The sequence below is a fragment of the Neoarius graeffei genome, chromosome 22 (assembly GCF_027579695.1).
Source record: "Neoarius graeffei isolate fNeoGra1 chromosome 22, fNeoGra1.pri, whole genome shotgun sequence".
In the NCBI taxonomy this organism is placed as follows: Eukaryota; Metazoa; Chordata; class Actinopteri; order Siluriformes; family Ariidae; genus Neoarius; species Neoarius graeffei.
Genome location: NC_083590.1, coordinates 1,678,413 through 1,697,396, shown reverse-complemented (window position 1 = coordinate 1,697,396; position 18,984 = coordinate 1,678,413). Strand labels below are relative to the sequence as shown.

The 18,984-nt window shown below is 41.7% G+C and overlaps 2 protein-coding genes across 2 annotated transcripts in view; both read left to right on the top strand.

Annotated features, from left to right (window-relative positions):
- The window catches only part of LOC132870519 (zinc finger protein 850-like), a 101,099-nt gene extending 96,140 nt beyond the window's left edge, over window positions 1-4,959 (top strand). Inside the window, exon 6 of the mRNA XM_060904187.1 lies at window positions 3,844-4,959. Within this exon, the coding sequence (XP_060760170.1) occupies window positions 3,844-4,959 (1,116 nt within the window). The remainder of the gene's footprint in view (window positions 1-3,843) is intronic.
- A 52-nt stretch (window positions 4,960-5,011) lies between these two features.
- Window positions 5,012-18,941, top strand: LOC132871050 (GTPase IMAP family member 8-like). The gene is given in 5 exon segments (XM_060905204.1): window positions 5,012-5,138; window positions 13,763-14,096; window positions 15,641-15,764; window positions 16,143-16,317; window positions 17,977-18,941. Coding segments are annotated over 5 exon segments (1,725 nt in total).
- The last annotated feature ends 43 nt before the right edge of the window (window positions 18,942-18,984 follow it).

Below are 18,984 nucleotides of genomic sequence, written 5' to 3'. Positions count from 1 at the left end.
TCGATAATTGTGGAACGGTGTCATGTGATCTGATACACTAGGTAATCAGGAATCAACTCATTTTTTTCCAGTGGAAGTTTGAGTAATTATTCATGTACAATTTACGTGCTGAAAGACACTTCTACTTTTGCAATGGCCAAAATATTGTTAAGGTGTCGATAATTGTAGCCGCCGCTCTAGTAAAAATAAATTAAATTATAGATCACTGTATAAAAGTCAAACAATTCAGTGAGTCTGAAGACATTCTTGTTTTACAGAATGGTGGTGGTTTAAAAAAAAAAAAGATTTAAACTATACCTTCAAATCATTTTTAAATGCCACAAAATTTGGAGCAACTTTGAAAAATCTACATTTGCAGATATAAAACTTCCCTATAATTAAACAGTGCAGCCAGCACAGAAGCAGCTTTCCTCAGTGTGGAGGGAATTGGAACGGCTCTTGCTGCCACTTGGATACTTCCGGAGCAGAGGAAGGATTATTGGAACACAGCCGGATTCCCTCAGCAGCGCGGCGGGTCTTATAAACCATTCACATCGTTCCTTGACCTCATGAGGTTTTCTATCAAGTGTTGAAGCAGGAGCGGAGGAGGACTGGAGGAGTGGAGACGGAACACATTTCTGTTGAGGATTGTTAAAGTGGCTCAGCGGCGTCTCTTTATTCCCTCAGCCCGGATGTTCCTGTGAGCGCGCGCTTCCTTCCTTCCTTCCCCGGCGCTGTGTGGAACATCACTAAAGGTGAGTGAATGTGAAACTTCCCACCTGAGCTGCTCGGTTAACAGCTAGTGGAGATTCTGGAGTCATGAATCTGTGGATTTTTCTTGCTGTGTCCTGATTCTTTCCACCTCTTCTAATGAAATGAGGGTCCAGACGGCGCTCTGGAGGAAAATCTCCACAGACTCCTGCTGCTACTGGCTCAAAGGAGAAGTTTAGTCATGGGGCTGAGTCCTCTTTTACTTTTAAACTCTTTAAACAGCTAAAGTCCTGCACAGTGTTCATAAAGGAGCTGATTTGGCTGCAGGTTTCTGATGTAAATTCGCAGTGGCTTATTCTTACGACGAGTCTTAAGCCAGTATTTGACTGGGCTGCGACAGCCTGCGACTAGTTGGAGACTCAACAATTGCGATAAAATATGCGAATATCAATTCAGTGTGATTCCAAGTGAAAATTGTCGTTAATTCACACATTTTATCACAATTGTTGTGTCTCCGACTAGTCGCAGGCTGTCGCAGCCCAGTGAGATTCTGGTTTTACGTTCCTCAGTGTAAAACTGCAAAGAAGTTGTGGTTCACATCTATGGTCCATAATATCATTAAAGGATTCAGAGAATTCAGTACAACAAAGATGTGAGACCCCGAACTGTTGAGCAACTGAAACTGTGTCTCGGGCAAGAATGGGACGGCATTTCTCTTTCAGAACTCCAGCAGTTGGTCTCCTCAGGTCCCAAACGTTTACAGAGTGTTCAAAGTAGAGGTGATGCAACACGGTGGTAAACACACCCCTGTCCCAACTTTTCTGAAACGTGTTGTGACATCAAATTCAAAATGAGCATGTATTTTTTAAAAAAAAAAATCTGTTTCAGCATTTGTCCTTGTGCTATTTTAAATGAAATATTTCCATGATTTGCAAATTATTGCTTTTTTTATTTACAGTTTACGCAGCATCCCAACATTTTTGGAATTGGGGTTGTACATTGAGTACAAATTTGCTTGGTTTTCATGGCTTCTCTGTTTTTGTTAGCAAAGCATGCTAAGGTTTCTCTTCCTCCACAGCACCATTCTAACTTACTGCTGCAAATTAAGGCCAGGTTGTGGGGCGGCATGGTCGCCTCACAGCAAGAAGGTTCTGGGTTCGAGCCTGGGGGCCTTTCTGTGTGGAGTTTGCATGTTCTCCCTGTGTCTGCTCCAGTTTCCCCCACAGTCCAAAGACATGCGGTTAGGTTAATATGGGACGGCATTGGGCTGAGGTGCCCTTGAGTGAGGCACCGAACTCCCAACTGCTCCCTGGACGCTGTTAGCATGGCTGCCCACTGCTCTGGGTATGTGTGTGTGCTCATTGCTCATGTGTGTGTGCATGTGTGTGTTCACTGCTTCAGATGGGTTAAATGCAGAGAGGAAATTTCACAAGTGTGTGATGAATAAAGTTGTGCTTTCTTTCTTTCTTTCTTTCTTTCTTTCTTTCTTTCTTTCTTTTCTTTCTTTCTTTCAGATGCAGCAGAGCAAACTTCTGTTTTGGTAATAAGAATTTAAGCGTACAGACTAGATTATCATCAACCCATTTGGCTTCACCAAGAAACTCTTGGGTCAGATTCAGTTTCTTGGGCCAATTACTTGAACTGGGTACAACAGAACGGGCTTGACTATCTGGTTAGGTTTACAAGTTACTTGATGTGTGGTATATTTTTGTTATGCTGACACCTCTCTCTTCAAGTGAGGTTAAAAAAAAAAGCCTCAGTAGGTGGCTGTAGGTTTTTCTTACTTCACCATTACTTGACTGATCATGTGCAACCTGCAAAACCATTTTTTAATATTTATTAGGAACCACTACCAAGATAATGGATTCTCCCACAATCCTGGTCGAACCCCCAGCCACGTGACTTGGTTCAAGGAAGTAACAAAAATAGGAATTTTGAAAAAACTCAAGGCTTTATTAAAGAAACCTAAACAAAACAAGGATGAAGGCATGATCAGAAATTAAAAAGAAATATAAAAATTGTCAGTAATGTTGAGTAATGTTTATCCCAGTAGCACTGTGGATAAACTTCAGGCTTGCAACAGTGGGTTGGGGTGTGGGTTTTTTTGTTTTGTTTTTTGGAGAGCAGCATCTTCCCCCATGGTGTCCTGCCTTCCTCACCCTGCCTGCTCTGTGTTTTTTGCATATGGTAGACTGAAGAACAGAGGTTAGTCAGTTCCAGTGATTTGCTTCAAGCCTGGAGCTGTTACTCTATAGTTCTTTACCTCATTGAGGATTCTGCATTGAGTCTTTGCAGTAATCTTAGCTGGGTGTCCACTTATAGTGAGACTAGCTGCAGTACTGAATGGTCTCCTTTGTCTAACTGTGGGCTGATGAATATCTAAAGTCTTTTGAGATTGCTTTATAACCCTTTCCAGCTTTTTGCAAGTCAACAATTCTTGATCTTGGGTCTACTGTGGTTTTTTTTTTAAACTTTATTTTGCTTGCAAGGCATGCTTCATATCAGCAGATGCTACTTGTTAATAGCAAACTCAAACTGTTAGTGTCAAAGTAGCTCTGACCCATATCTCCAAACTTGTTTCATGGATTGGACTGCAGGTTTGCTAACTCCTGACTCCAGTTAGCGTTTGTTGGAGTCATTATCCTAGGGGTTCACATACTTTTTCCAGCATTCATTGTGAAATGTTTGTTTGATGTATTAAATGTGAACAAAAACAAAGCAATAATTTGTGTTATTAGTTTTTGTTCACATTTAATATTTGTTCGTTATTGTAACTCAGATGATCAGACCGTATCTTCAGATACATTTCAACATGAATGCAGGTAGTTCCAAAGGAGTCGTTACTTTTTCTTGCCACTTGTATATTAACCATACTTCTTTTATTATAATAATAATAATAATAATAATAATAAAGCAGCTCTATTTGCATCCATAAGATTCAGGGCGCTACAGCCATTAAAGGTGTTTGATTTGGTGGTGAATCCATGTTACAGTTTTTAGGAGACATTTAATATAATAATAGTTCTATAACTACATGGAGACACAATCTAGAATTATTTAAGCATCTTGAATGATTATGTTTTCCAGATGTACCACTCCTCAGCTTGTGGGAAGAGTTTTGCTCATCCGAGTCCTCATCAAAAGCACGAGCACGTTCACACAGGAGAGAGACCATATTGCTGTGAACAGTGTGGGAAGAGTTTTACTCATCACAGTCATCTCCAACAGCACGAGAGCGTTCACACAGGAGAGAAACCGTATCACTGTGAACAGTGTGGGAAGAGTTTTACTTATTGGAGTAGTTTCCAATGGCACAAGCGCAGTCACACAGGAGAGAAACCGTATCACTGTGGGCAGTGTGGGAAGAGTTTTACTTATCGGAGTCATCTCCAAAAGCACGAGCGCGTTCACACAGGAGAGAGACCATATTGCTGTGAACAGTGTGGGAAGAGTTTTACTCGTCACGGTCATCTCCAAGAGCACAAGCGCATTCACACAGGAGAGAAACCGCATCACTGTGAACAGTGTGGGAAGAGTTTTACTCGTCACGGTCATCTCCAACAGCACGAGCGTGTTCACACAGGAGAGAAACCGTATCACTGTGGACAGTGTGGGAAAAGTTTTGCCTGTCAGAGTCATCTCCAACAGCACGAGCGCGTTCACACAGGAGAGAAACCGTATCACTGTGAACAGTGTGGGAAGAGTTTTACTTATTGGAGTAGTTTCCAACGGCACAAGCGCAGTCACACAGGAGAGAAACCGTATCACTGTGGGCAGTGTGGGAAGAGTTTTACTTATTGGAGTCGTCTCCAAGGGCATGAGCGCATTCACACAGGAGAGAAGCCGTATCACTGTGGGCAGTGTGGGAAGAGTTTTACTTGTCAGAGTGATGTCCAACAGCACATGCGCACACATACAGGAGAGAAGCCGTATCACTGTGGACAGTGTGGGAAGAGCTTTAAACAAGGTAGTCATCTCCAACGGCATGCACGTATCCACGCAGGAGTGAAGCCGTATTGCTGCTCACAATGTGGGAAGAGTTTTACTCATAAAAGTAGTTTCCAACGGCATGAGCGGAGCCACACAGGAGAGAAACCATATTGCTGTGGGCAGTGTGGAAAGAGTTTTACTCAACAGGGTAATCTCCATCAGCATCAGCGCATTCACACAGGAGAGAAACCGTATCACTGTGGACAGTGTGGGAAGAGTTTTACTTGTCAGAGTAGCCTCCAACGGCACAAGCGTATCCACACAGGAGAAAAGCTGTAGCACTGCTCACTATGTGGGAAGAGTTTTACCTGATAAAGTACTCTCCAGCAGCATGAGTGCGTTCACCCGTGAGAGGTCGGATCCCTGCACGTGGTGTGAGAAACGTTTTAGTGAGCAGCGTGACTTCCACAGTCACCAGCAGAGTCATACAGGACAGAACTCCTACCTCTGTGGACAGAGTTAAACTCCTTCACAATCATTTAGAAAACACACGTGCTCCAACAAAGCCATCAGCTCTTGACATTTCCATTTGTCAAATTATGATGCGTGTTTTCAACTGTCTTTTTTCAAAAGGAGGTCAAGGGAACTGAGGGTTATAAATTATTAAAGTGCTTGAAAGGCAAAGCACAATATCCTTATCCTGAGGCTGCTGCTTTTCCAGAATTAATAACTCTGCTACCACTTAACCTACAAACTCCTTTCAAACTTTGTTACATCTTGTAACTTGGATGATGGTTATGACTTTCACAGGTCTTCCAAAAAAGACCATCAAAGAGCTTCAACTAATCCAAAATGCAGCAGCAAGGGTTCTTACAAGAACAAAAAGGGTAGTCCATATCACTCCAATCCTAAGGTCTCTGCACTGGCTCCCAGTGAGCTATAGAATTGACTTTAAAGCACTACTTCTTCTATTTAAAACATTAAATGGGATGGGACCCAGCTACCTACTGGATATGTTTCAATTATATGCACCAACTAGGTCTCTAAGATCACAAGAGAAAAACTTGCTAGTAATACCAGCTGTCAAAACGAAGTGTGGTGAAGCAGCCTTTAGTTGCTATGCTGCTAAGCTTTGGAACCAACTTCCAGATGAGATCAAAAATGCTCCTACTGTTGTTAGTTTTAAATCCAGGCTCAAGACAAAGCTGTTTTCAGATGCTTTCACTTGATTAATTTTTACCTAAGTAATTAATTTCCTTTAACATAATTTCTTTTAATTTTGATTTTAATGATTTTACTTTCTTTATTTTAATTTCTTTTTAATCTTGGATTTTAATGATTTTACTTTAATTCTTTGTTACTGTGATCCTCGTAGATTGTGTCTGCGGGACGATTTTTGGTGATCCTCGTGGAAGAACCACGGGAAGAGCGCGCTTTGAGTTAAACCCATAATAATAATTAATCTCGAGGCTGATTAACTTTATTTCATTTTATTATTTTATTTCTACTATTGTTTAATTCTTATTTTTCTTCCCCAATTAATTTATGTAATTTTATTTTCTATTGTTTACTGTTCTGCTTTTACTTCTGTAAAGCACATTGAACTGCCACTGTGTATGAAATCTGCTATAGAAATAAACTTGCCTTGCCTTTGATATTCCACCTGCATCCCTCTTTTTACTGTATCCCCCTTTCTAGTTCATTTTCCCCACATACACTTTTTGAATGGGACAGTTTTCAAACTGCTCCCTGATTGGTCAATTTTCAAAACAATACACTCAAACTTACTAGACATGTTCTGGGCAATACCCCTCAACCTCTTTTCATACCTCTATCACTTCTGCTTTATCATCCCATGTTTTCCTTCCATTGGCTTCAATAAAATGTTCAGCCCATTGAGGATAACTATGCTTGTATTTTTCTTTTTATAGTCCTGCTTGCTTTTCTTCCCACTGGCTTCAGTCCCCCCCCCCCCCCCCCAAACTATCTATCTGTCCCATTTCTTACTGTAATTACCTCCGCCAAGGAGGTTATGTGATCATCGGCGTTGGTTTGTCTGTTTTGTCTGTCTGTGTTCAAAATAACTCAAAAAGTTATGGACAGATTTTGATGAAATTTTTTTGAATGTTTTGCTTTGCAAGCACTCGTATTTCCTTCAGCAGAGGCAAATCTAGTTTGGTTTGTAGTATTCTTTTGCACAGGACTGTATTGCTTACTGTCTACATTTTAGCAGAATTCATTATTTTATTTCCTTTTTCTGGTTTCACCCGAATGCTGCCTTTACCAAGCAAGCAATACATCAATATGTAGGTGTCATTAGGGATACATTTATAAATTCACATGTTTATATCTTGAAATTTAAAAAGATTAAAATCTGGAATTTATATGTAAATTTCATATATAAATTCATTAAAATGGTGCATTGTGCATATTACTGAACTAGTTACCTTTCACCACCAAGAGAAAATGGTTGTTTACAGGCAATTTAAAGAGAGATTCTGTACAGTATATCTGGTCCAAGTTGCTCCATCTTTGCAGCGTTCATTTATTCTTAGTTAACTACACGCCATGGCCAAAAGTATGGGGAAGTCTGACCACCACACCCCTATATGTCTATTGAACATCCTCTGATGGAAGGGCATGCAATCCATGGTGCCTCAGCCTAGCATTTCTCATCTAGTTTCCAGATGTACTGCTACCCTGACCAGGATAGCACAGTTACATAGCAAGATCAGCGAATTGATTTTTGTTCTATGTATTATTTTCCGTTAAGAAGTAAATATTTGTCTGACCTGCAAGTATTAGAATTTTTACTTCAGGATCACTATCCCAATCATTGATGTACAGTGAAAAGTCATTGTGAGGAGATTACCAGTGCTCAGAGTTTAATGGCCCCTTCACTTAAATTACATCTTTAATAATGCATGAAGTTTATATTTTATTAAATCAACGACAAAAAAAATCCCACAATTCAAAGCCCTTTTTTTAAAATAAATCAAACTATTCTATTATAAATCTTCAGATGCTTTGCTCTGACAGTCACGAGAAAGCTCATGCATATTAATCATCATTTGTCTTTCTCCAACATGAATAAAGTTTACCTGTGGTTCATTTAAAGCTCAGCAACAACAAAACACAAAAGGAGGGGAATTTCCTCAGCAGAGTCATGTAAACAAATTATCATAGAGTATAGAAGTAGTATAAATCTCTCAACCTGTCTCTGGGAACACCACTGAGACCATATCCATACAGTATATGAGAGTTTTAGGAATATGCATGGTTGAGTAAGACTCAATGACCCTCTTATTCCCAGAAATATGTGGCGATAAAGATAACTTGGGGAAATCAGAAAAATCGTAATCCCAGTTCCTTCCAGTCATCCCTAGGAAACACCATAGGACTTTTTATACGATGCATGCGTGTGTGAAGTTTATTTTTTATAGCGCTTTTAACAATAGACATTGTCGCAAAGCAGCTTCACAGAAAATTAAAGACTTTAAATATGAGCTAATTTTATCCCTAATCTGGCACCAATGAGCAAGCCTGTGGAGACAGTGGCAAGGAAAAAACCCCTCAGACAACAGGAGGAAGAAACCTCGAGAGGAACCAGACTCAAAAGGTAACCATCCTCATCTGTGTATGTGTGTGTCTGGGATAACTAGATCTCAGATCTCCAGATGGAACAAGAGAACCCAAGATATTTAATGGAAAAAAAAATCTCTTACAGGGTGGTGTAGTGGTTAGCGCTGTCACCTCACAGCAAGAAGGTCCTGGGTTCGAGCCCCGGGTCCGGCGAGGGCCTTTCTGTGTGGAGTTTGCATGTTCTCCCCGTGTCCGCGTGGGTTTCCTCCGGGTGCTCCAGTTTCCCCCACAGTCCAAAGACATGCAGGTTAGGTTAACTGGTGACTCTAAATTGAGCGTAGGTGTGAATGTGAGTGTGAATGGTTGTCTGTGTCTATGTGTCAGCCCTGTGATGACCTGGCGACTTGTCCAGGGTGTACCCCGCCTTTCGCCCGTAGTCAGCTGGGATAGCTTGCCTGCGACCCTGTACAGGATAAGTGGTTATGGATAATGGATGGATGGAATTCTCTTACCTTCCACGTGGAGATCCCAGACGAGCCCCCAAACTAGGGAGAGGTCTTGATTGGTCTGTACTGAAGGAGATTAAACTGACCAAGTATGATCGAGGAATGTAGACCTCTGCCGTGTAGGAGATTCTGTTACATGGATATATCCGGGAGCAACATTCACTGATGCAGTCACAGCTATCCAGAGATGTTTCTCAGTTTATTGAAAGACGGACATGAGCATATATTCACATTCAAGACTGTGTTGTAGCTAAATGATTGGAAGATGTGATTTACAAAGTCAAGTTCTCTCTGTACAACCCCAACTCCAAAAAAGTTGGGACGCTGTACAAACTAAATAAAAATAGTGTGATATTTGCAAATCATGGAAACCCTATATTTAATTGAAAATAGTACAGAGACAACACATCAAATGCTGACACTGAAATGTTAAACTATACAGTGATGCTTGAAAGTTTGTGCACCCTTTAGAATTTTTTATATTTCTGCACGAGCTTCAAACATCAGATTTTCACACGAGTCTCAAGAGCAGATAAAGAGAACTCAATTAAACCTAACGAGACAAACAAACATATCATACTTGGTAATTTATTCAGGAGGAAAGTGCTTGAATGCTACATATCAGTGGGTGGCAAAAGTATGTGAACCCTTGTTTTCATATCTGGTGTGACCCTCTTGTGCAGAAATAGCTGCAGCTGAACGTTTGTGGTGACTGTTGATCAGATCCTGAACATCAGCATGGAAGAGTTTATCCCGTTCCTCTCTACAGAACAGCTTCAGCTCTGGGATGTTGGTGTGTTTCCTCACAGGAACTGCTCACACAACATTTCTATTGGATTAAAGTCAGGTGTTTGACTTGGCCATTCCAAAACATTACCTTTATTCTTATTTAACCAATCTTTGGTAGAATGACTTGTGGTCAGTGTCTTGCTACATGTCCCACTTCCTCTTAAAATTTAGCTCACAGAATTCTCTGGAATAATTCAGAACTCATTATTCTAATCAACGATGGCAAGTCATTCTGGCCCAGAAACCATGATGATACCACCTCCATGTTTCACAGGGAGGATAAGGTTCATATGCTGAAATGCAGTGTTTACCTTTCTCCAAACAGAACACTTCTCATTTAAACCAGAAACTTCTATTTGATCTTGTTTTTCCAATAGCCTTCTGGTTGTCCATGTGATATTTAGCAAACTGTAGATGGGGCAGCAGAGCAGCATCTTTCTCCTTCCAACCCTGCCATGCACATCATTTGCTGTTCAGTATTCTCCAGGCAGACTCATGAACGTTAAACGTGAGAGAGGCATTTAGTCGCATCGAAGGTACCCTCTTGGAGTGATCTTTGTTGGTCAACGATTCCTGGAGAGAGTTGGGAACCAAAACTCTGTTCCAAATTAGGACTCAATCCAAAATGCCAGGAATCCGTAAGAAAACTGAATATCTGTCCTGCGGTAACCCTTTATTACTGCAAACAGAGGCTACATATCTGCAAGGATGATGGACGTAGCTCTCGGCCAGGACCTGTCTACATGATTATGTCACACACCAACACAAGTGTGTCCATTTGTTCATATGTAAGCTAGCATGCATAGCTGACATCACAACACTGTGAAAAACGAACTGCAGTAAACAGTCAAAAGTTATGTTTATCAAAATGACAACGTTGTTTTATTTGGCCCATGTGAACAGGGGGAATAATACTGAAATGGCCCGTACAGCAGTACTGATCAGTGTTTTCACATGATTCATAAGCTACAGTAGATCTGTAGGGACCGTCATTGCACAGCATGCATTAGTATGGACTCACACTTGCCTCAAACTGCTCCCAAGAGATATTTCCCCTCCTCCTCACCAGTGAGAGCCTGAGAGGAAATCAAACTCGTCTCTGGTCATGCACACCAGCTCACTGAATCCAGTTTATGATCCATCTCTCCAGGTGCAAGAGGACAACGTAGAAATAATAATTTCAGTCCTAAAAGAATGTCATGATTATGAACAAATCTGCCATGTTAGGAACAGCAAAGAATAAACACAACCATGACCTGATTCTTCCCAGCGCACCATATTAAATAAAAGCTACGTTTCTATTCACTTTACCTTTAGTTCTCTTTGCAGAACAGACGATCGCTGCTCGTCCCCCCACGTAATATTTCCTCCACATTTCTTTTCCCTTGTTGCCATAAAAATACTGACAAATAGCATTTGCTTATATTTTGGTTAGACTGTGCTGAGCTTAGTGGGGAACTTTTCAAGTTAAAGATGGTATTGTGTGTGAGCTTCGTATGCAATTTATACCCCTTTTCCACCAAATCAGTTCCAGGGCTGGTGCTGGTTCACAACTCGTTCAACTTGCGAGTCAGCTGAGAACCAGTTTGCTTTTCCATAGCTCACGGTGCTAAGGGAAGACATGTCATTACGTCGCTGTATACGTCAGTTACGCCGCTACGTTTGCTTAAACTTTGGCGCGAACATCGAAGCAAAAACAACACAGAAGAAGCAGCAGCAGCAACAACAATAATAATAATAATAATAATAATAATGGATTACTTCGCGTTTGTACAGCTGCTGCTTCTCGTCGCTTAAAAACGGCGATCTTTCGTGGTCTTGCTATTGTTGTCGGTCTTAACAACTCCGCCCCCCACTGACGTAAGCGGTTCTTTTCTCTGGCCCAGCAGAGAGTTGGTGCTAGCCTGGAACTGGTTTTTCTGGGCCCAGAGCCAGTTCTTTGTCAGTGGAAACAGAAAACCTGGTTCCAAACTAAGCACTGGCCCCGAACCAGCCCTGGAACTGCTTTGGTGGAAAAGGGGCAAGTAGTTTTCACTGTGCTCTAACACCATCTTTCAGTCTGTTAAAACAAGCACACTGGCCAAAAAATTAATAATGTGAGATTGGGCGGGGCTTCCGGGGACAGTTAATATCAGAGTGATCAAAAAACCTACGCAACTGCCAATCATTCCAGAATTGCATGTCCATTCACTCATCAGCTGTTGATTTTGATGGGGGAAAAAAAAACAAAACAAAACACATAACTGCTATTTTTGTGGAATTTTTGAACAAAGATCTCGCAGCAGAGCAAGCCAGACTTACAGTTCAGAGCGCCTTTGTAAAACGCATTGTAATGGAAATTTCTAATAAACACTTCAGAATGCTTAGCAGTTATTTATTATGGTAAATCATATAAAAGAAATATAAGATAGGAAAGAAAGAAAATTAAAGCAGAACACCACCTCTAGTGATGAGTACGTGCGCACTCTGAGTTGTGTTTTTTTGGCTGTTATCTATTATACTCTAAAGGCATTCGCTCACTGCTTGTGTCTTCACGTGATTGGCTCAAGATTTTCTATGAAGTTTTGCTAATGAGTGCACCTGGCATGCTTTGGTACGTGCAGGCAGATGCGAGTTAGGGAGAGCTCAAGCTCTGCTTATCACCACTGAGGTCAGGAGAGGTGGTTACATCATGAGAAGATGCGTAGTTAGGACGAACTCGAGCACCCTGCTCATTACCACCAAGGCCACAGAAAGGGGATTACAGCATGTGGAAAACATCTCAGCACACTAAGCCACTTGAGCTCAACATGAGAAACACAGAATAAGAATGTTCGTCCATTAAATTTCCCTCACAGCATAAAGACCGGGAGGATTGCAATCTTACATTACCTGTATTTATTTTCCATACATTCTTATCCAAAACAATATGATAATCTGCAAAATACAGACACACACACACACACACACCACATCTAAATCATTCACAGGGTCATCCCAAACTGAAGTGCTGGAAAAGTTTGCTTCAGATTGCATTCCAAAGCAGTCCGTTTTGAAGGGAAGAAATAACAGACACGTCACTCCAAAGATTGTTTGTCAGTTTATCCAGCGTTATGTATATTATGTAGATTAGGTTAAATGAAAGTATGAAAGATTAGCCTATATTAAGTACACTGAATAAAGCAGATGAAAGTTGTGCTAAATAAACTCTAATATATTAAAGTTTTTAGCATGACTTCAGGTAACATCCCTGAGCGACAATAAAACAGAAAACAGCTGAAATTATTTTAATAAATTTTGTTTCAGCTTTATAAAATAAAGTGTGTTCCAAATACTGCGAGCTGGCCTAGTGGTTAGCGTGTCCACCTCTCGATCGGGAGATGGCAAGTTCTACTTGCGGTAGGATCGTACCAAAGACTATCATAAAAATGGTACCTCCCACCATCTAGCGAGGCACACTGCAATATGGATGCGAGTGGGGAGTCAAACTCTTGTGGTTACCAGAGGATCCACCCCCCACTGTAACCCTAGCTGCCGCCCAATGCGCCTTAAGGGCCTGGTCAGTACTGGGATGGGAGACCGTCTGAGAAGACCAGATCCTGCTACGGGGAGGACTTTGACTTTTGATCCAAATAGATGTTAATTCCAGCCCTTACAGAGGGAGCCTTCTGAGGGAGTAGGGTATAATCACGATCATTTCTTCAGAATGAACAGCAGCCACTGGTGTTTTATTGGTCCCAACCCATGATCAAAAGTCAAATTACATTTCTGTAAGACTCTGCAGGAGAAAGACAGAGACAGGAGGTGGTTCTGCTGCTGAGGTAAATAATAACCACTATAATAAGTCATCTATCATCTTAAATGCTGTATATTGTTGCTCATGATTAATATAGGGCGGCACGGTGGTGTAGTGGTTAGCGCTGTTGCCTCACAGAAAGAAGGTCCTGGGTTCGAGCCCCGTGGCCGGCGAGGGCCTTTCTGTGCGGAGTTTGCATGTTCTCCCCGTGTCCGCGTGGGTTTCCTCCGGGTGCTCCGGTTTCCCCCACAGTCCAAAGACATGCAGGTTAGGTTAACTGGTGACTCTAAATTGAGCGTAGGTGTGAATGTGAGTGTGAATGGTTGTCTGTGTCTATGTGTCAGCCCTGTGATGACCTGGTGACTTGTCCAGGGTGAACCCCGCCTTTCGCCCGTAGTCAGCTGGGATAGGCTCCAGCTTGCCTGCGACCCTGTAGAACAGGATAAAGCGGCTAGAGATAATGAGATGAGATGAGATTTGCATCAAACAGAAGCCACAGGAGTTATAAAGCTCTTGTTGATGGGGAGAAGTGGATCTGGGAAAAGCTCCTCAGGAAACACAATACTGGGGAACAAAGCGCTCATCAGTCCAAAACGCTACAAAGAGAAAGTTACTAAAACATGTGAAGAACAAACCCAGCATGTTGAAGGAAGGAAGGTGTGTGTGATTGACACTCCAGACCTGCTGGATCCAGAGCTCGCAGAAGAGGAGCTCCAGCGAGAGAAGGATAAATTGGTGTCTCTCTGTCAGTCTGGTCTTCATGCTGTTCTGCTTGTGGTTCCAATTGGAGAGGAGCTGCAGAATGAGGAGGAGATGCTGGATTTCATTAAAGCAGGGCTTTTCAAAGTGTGGGGCGCACCCCCCCTGGGGGGCGCCAGAGTTCTTCAGGGGGGGGCGCAACGTGAGGAGCCTTTACCAGAGACAAAATGGATTGATTTTTAGTACCTAAAGCTACAGTAAGTGAGGAGACAGAGTTTGGGCCAAGCAAAAAAACCCAGAGCCTCCAGGATGTTGCGATTTGCATCTTCAGCGCAAATTCAACCAATCCCCGCGAATTCAGGGCGGTGTTGCAATTATATCCAATCACCGCAACTTTCCCGCAAATTTGACCAATCTTTGGCGTCGTCTTGAGGTGACGTCGACAAACTACCTTCCGCCTTACTTCCGTGTTTACGTTCAAGAGAAGCAGCATGTGCACAGTGTTGCCAGATTGGTTTTAAGTGCATTTTGGCGGGTTTTGAACATATTTTGGGCTGGAAAACATCAGCAGTATCTGGCAACATTGCATGTGCGAGTCAGTGTTTATATAGGCTTAAATACTGTTACTGAAAGTGTGTTATGTTTACAGTGAAGGACTGTACGCACTTTACATTATTTTTTTTTACTTAATACAAGAAATTAATGGATGCCAACATTTTTGCCAAAATGGTATTTTATTTTCCATTGTTTAGGCAGCTTCAGCATCATACTGTGAGATTCTGTTCAAATTGTTTTTTTTCTTCTATGAAGCCTGAGCCATTTATTTTATTAGTTTATAATTATTGTTTAATTTAGTCTTCAGGAGAGACTGCCTGCACACAGTACTAGTATTAATAGTTTTTTTTTTCTTACATGAAAGCTGAGGCATTTATATTATATTTTAAGGTAACTTCATGTTGTGCTGTGAGGTTCTCTGCACTTTAACTTTTGAACCAACAGGTGCATTTGGATAAGTAAAGCCTATTTTTCTGCATTTTTGTAGTCCTGGTAATCTTTTATATTGGTAAAGTTGTTTATAGGACCATTTCTCAGTGTCTGTTTTTTAATCAATAGTTTTTCAGTAATAACTTAATATTTAACATATCACTCAATTTTAATCACAAAAAGAGAAAATCGCAACAATTTCTTGCAACTTTCACTTCCTCCCGCAATGTAATCACAACAAAAACCTAAAAAACGCCGCAACTTTCATCTTAATTTTTTTGGAAAACCCCCGCAACATCAGACATTTTAGCCCGCAACAATCACAAAAAAGGCCCGCGGAATCCTGGGGGGACTGAAAAAAGAAGGAAGTATGACCACGATTATTTAAAGTTTGGATTTTCATGGACTGGATCTGAAGATGCTCCACTGCCACAGTGTGTTGTCTGCCAAGAGGTGCTAGCTAACGATGCTATGAGATGTTTAAAACGTGTAAAACAAGATGTTTTAAAAAGCACAGATGTTTAAAATGTGAAAAAGAAAAAAATAAAAATGTGTACAACAACCATTTTTTAAAAATACGAATGGAACATTAAGTATAGCAACAACAAAAATTGTAGGAGGGGGGCGCTGTTGTTTATTTGCTCTCCGAGGGGGGGCTGACTCTCCCACACTTTGAAAACCCCTGCATTAAAGAATTATTCAGTCCAGACCTCCAGAAGTTTATCATAGTGCTCTTTACATGAGGAGACGAGCTCGAGGACGATTGAAAAATACGTAGAAAGGAATGGAGGAGGGGGCGGCATGGTGGTGTAGTGGTTAGCGCTGTCGCCTCACAGCAAGAAGGTCCGGGTTCGAGCCCCGTGGCCGCGAGGGCCTTTCTGTGTGGCGTTTGCATGTTCTCCCCGTGTCTGCGTGGGTTTCCTCCGGGTGCTCCGGTTTCCCCCACAGTCCAAAGACATGCAGGTTAGGTTAACTGGTGACTCTAAATTGAGCGTAGGTGTGAATGTGAGTGTGAATGGTTGTTTGTGTCTATGTGTCAGCCCTGTGCTGACCTGGTGACTTGTCCAGGGTGTACCCCGCCTTTCGCCCGTAGTCAGCTGGGATAGGCTCCAGCTTGCCTGCGACCCTGTAGAACAGGATAAAGTGGCTACAGATGATGAGATGAGATGAGGAATGGAGGAAGTGAGCTCCGGCAGTTGGTTCAAGACTGTGGGAATGAAATCCATGTCTTCAATAACACCAACACAAGGCAGAGACAAGTCACGGACTTACTGGATAAAATTAACCTCATGGTGAGCAAGAACGGAGGTCAGTTTTACATCGCTCAAAGAAGAAGGTCCAGTATCCAGAAGTACATCACATGTAAGATTCAATAATTGCAGCTTTAAATTAAATTACAGTGATGTTATTCTCACTATTCTCAAGTTTTGTTTTAGTCCAGCAAAACTGACTTGAATGTCATTCATCAAAAAAAAAAAAAGTGGTCATGCCCATGACATAACGAAGTTAACATATTTAAGCCTAAAGCTACAGTGTACTGTGAAGATGAAAGATGGTGTATGGCCTATGCCCAGAAATGGCTCCGAGATGACGAGTGACTTGAATAAGTAAAGGAAGGGGTTAAACTAATCAGTCAATCGTTCTCCATGACAGGGGTCGCGTCTCATAACACAACACTAGTGAAATTTCCACCATTCGTTAGAGTGCAGTGAAAACCTTGACAAAGATTTTCAAAAGGTAGCACAGGCATCATGAGGGCATCCTGAGAAAGTGGCCAGCTACTTCACCATCGACAAACCCGAATGAATGTGCGAGAGGTGGGGAAACAGCAGTTTACACAGTTAGCCAGAAATTTCTATGCCCATGAATCCTCCAGATCTGAGCATTTACCTAAGGGGGGGAAGCAATTAAAAAGTCTCGACTAAACGAAAAATTTTTTGGCTTAGATTTAAAGTCTGTTCCATAAGTAAGTGGCTTTGTAGGAAAAAGCTCTGCCCCCCAGACCCCCAGCTGTAGTCTTCACTGTTATAGGTACCAACAAGGAGCCCGCCCTTTGATTGAACCAGATGTGATGGATCCTAAAAGGCCAAAACTTCACTCAGGATCTGTGACCTATAAACCATTCCATGCTTTATAGATCATTTGTTATATTTTATAACCAGTGTGTCTGTGGTGGTCTTCACTTTAGTGTTAAATTTAGATTGGCACATATAAGGATAATAATAGGATTATTCCCCATTAGGGTGGATATACTGTCTAGCAGCATTAAGAGCCTTTTTCTAGTTAAGAAGTTCAGCGCCTGGCCAGGCTTTCTATGTAATTTACATAGACGTTTTAATATGAAATATAAATAAGTGCCTTAGACAATAGATACTATTTTACGCTACTGATTAATAATCAAAACTTTATGTGGCTGATGCTACAGAAGAAGGGGTTTATGCGCATGTGTCTACTTCTATTGTTCTGGTGTCTCCGATGGGACCATCTTACGGCGCACGTAGTGATGTGGCATGTGTATTGCATCGTTTTCAGCAAGCATTGCATTGCCATACGTACCTGATATTTTACTGATCCGTTGCCCATGTGGACGCGATATTTAAAAAAAAAAATCTTGTTGCTGTTGTCGTGTGGATGTAGTCTAAAATACCTCAGACTAGTTTGAGGTCATTTACATTCTAGTTGTCTCTTCTTAAGTGCGATCATCACTGTTATACCAAGACACAATTAGCATCTGACTAATTACGCTTTGTTGAAGTGGGGCTACTGTGTAATGTGAAAAGCTGACTCTAAACATTCAGGTCACTTGAATTGTGTGGGATCAGAGGATGTCACTCAAAGCCAATGACCTGCCAATCGTAAACATATCAACCTTGTCCATTTTAACAGAATGTGATATTGAACATGGTTACACAAGTGTTCACTGTCCTACCATCAGGACATTTCTGAAGTGACTCTGCTTATGATTACAGGACTCATCAGGACCTGAAAGTAAAAATCCCTTCACAGATATTTTCTGTGTAGTTTCAGATCCAGCAGAGATCCAAAAACAGCCTGCTGAACAAGTTCCCCAGGTGAGACTGGTGCTTCTGGGAAAGACTGGAGTTGGGAAGAGTTCATCTGGAAACACCATCCTTGGAAGAAACGTGTTCCAGTCCGCTGCCAACTCAACCTCACAAACCAGAGAGTGCAGTAACCACAAAGTCCTACGGCGTGGTAAACAAATCTCCATCATTGACACACCTGGAATTTTTGATACCCAGCTCAGTAAACAGGATGTGATCATGGAAATAATGAACTGTTTGACCTATTCCTCCCCGGGACCTCATGCTTTCCTTATAGTGATCAGTTTAGCTGTACGGTTCACCCAGGAGGAGAGGAGCACCCTGGAGGAAATCAAAAAGACCTTTCAGAATGCAGAGCAGTACACAATGATCCTCTTTACTTATAAAGACAACCTGAAGAAGAGCATCAAGCAGTTCCTTCAGGATGGAGACCCTGCTCTCAGAAAGTTTGTAGAGAGTTGTGGAAATCGATACCACTGTTTAAACAACAAAGCACCAAGCTACAAACAATTCAAAGGATTCATGGAGAGAGTAGAGCAGATGGTGCGTGATAACGGGACTCACTACACAGACATCATCTACAGGGATGTCGAGAGAGCGATTCATGATATCGAAGGCCAGAAGTTGAAGGAAAAAGTGGAATGGTGCAAAAGAAGATATCCAGAAGCATCCAGCTCTGAGTGGCAGAAAATCTACTGGCAACTGCTGCAGGAATCAAGAACTGAAGCACAGGAGACTCTGGTAAAGGACAAGCACATTGTAATATTGGCAGAAAGGTTTGGGGCTCTGCAGATTTCATCAGAGGAGAAAGAGAAGGCAATATATGCCGCTCTGGAGGAGGGAATAGGCACAATTCAAGTGTTACAGTCTGCTTTCAGAGCATCAGTCAAACTGGCCAAACAAAAAATTTGTGCTCTTCAGTGACTTTTGGACATTTTTGAATGCCAGAATCCAATCTCAAGTTGTT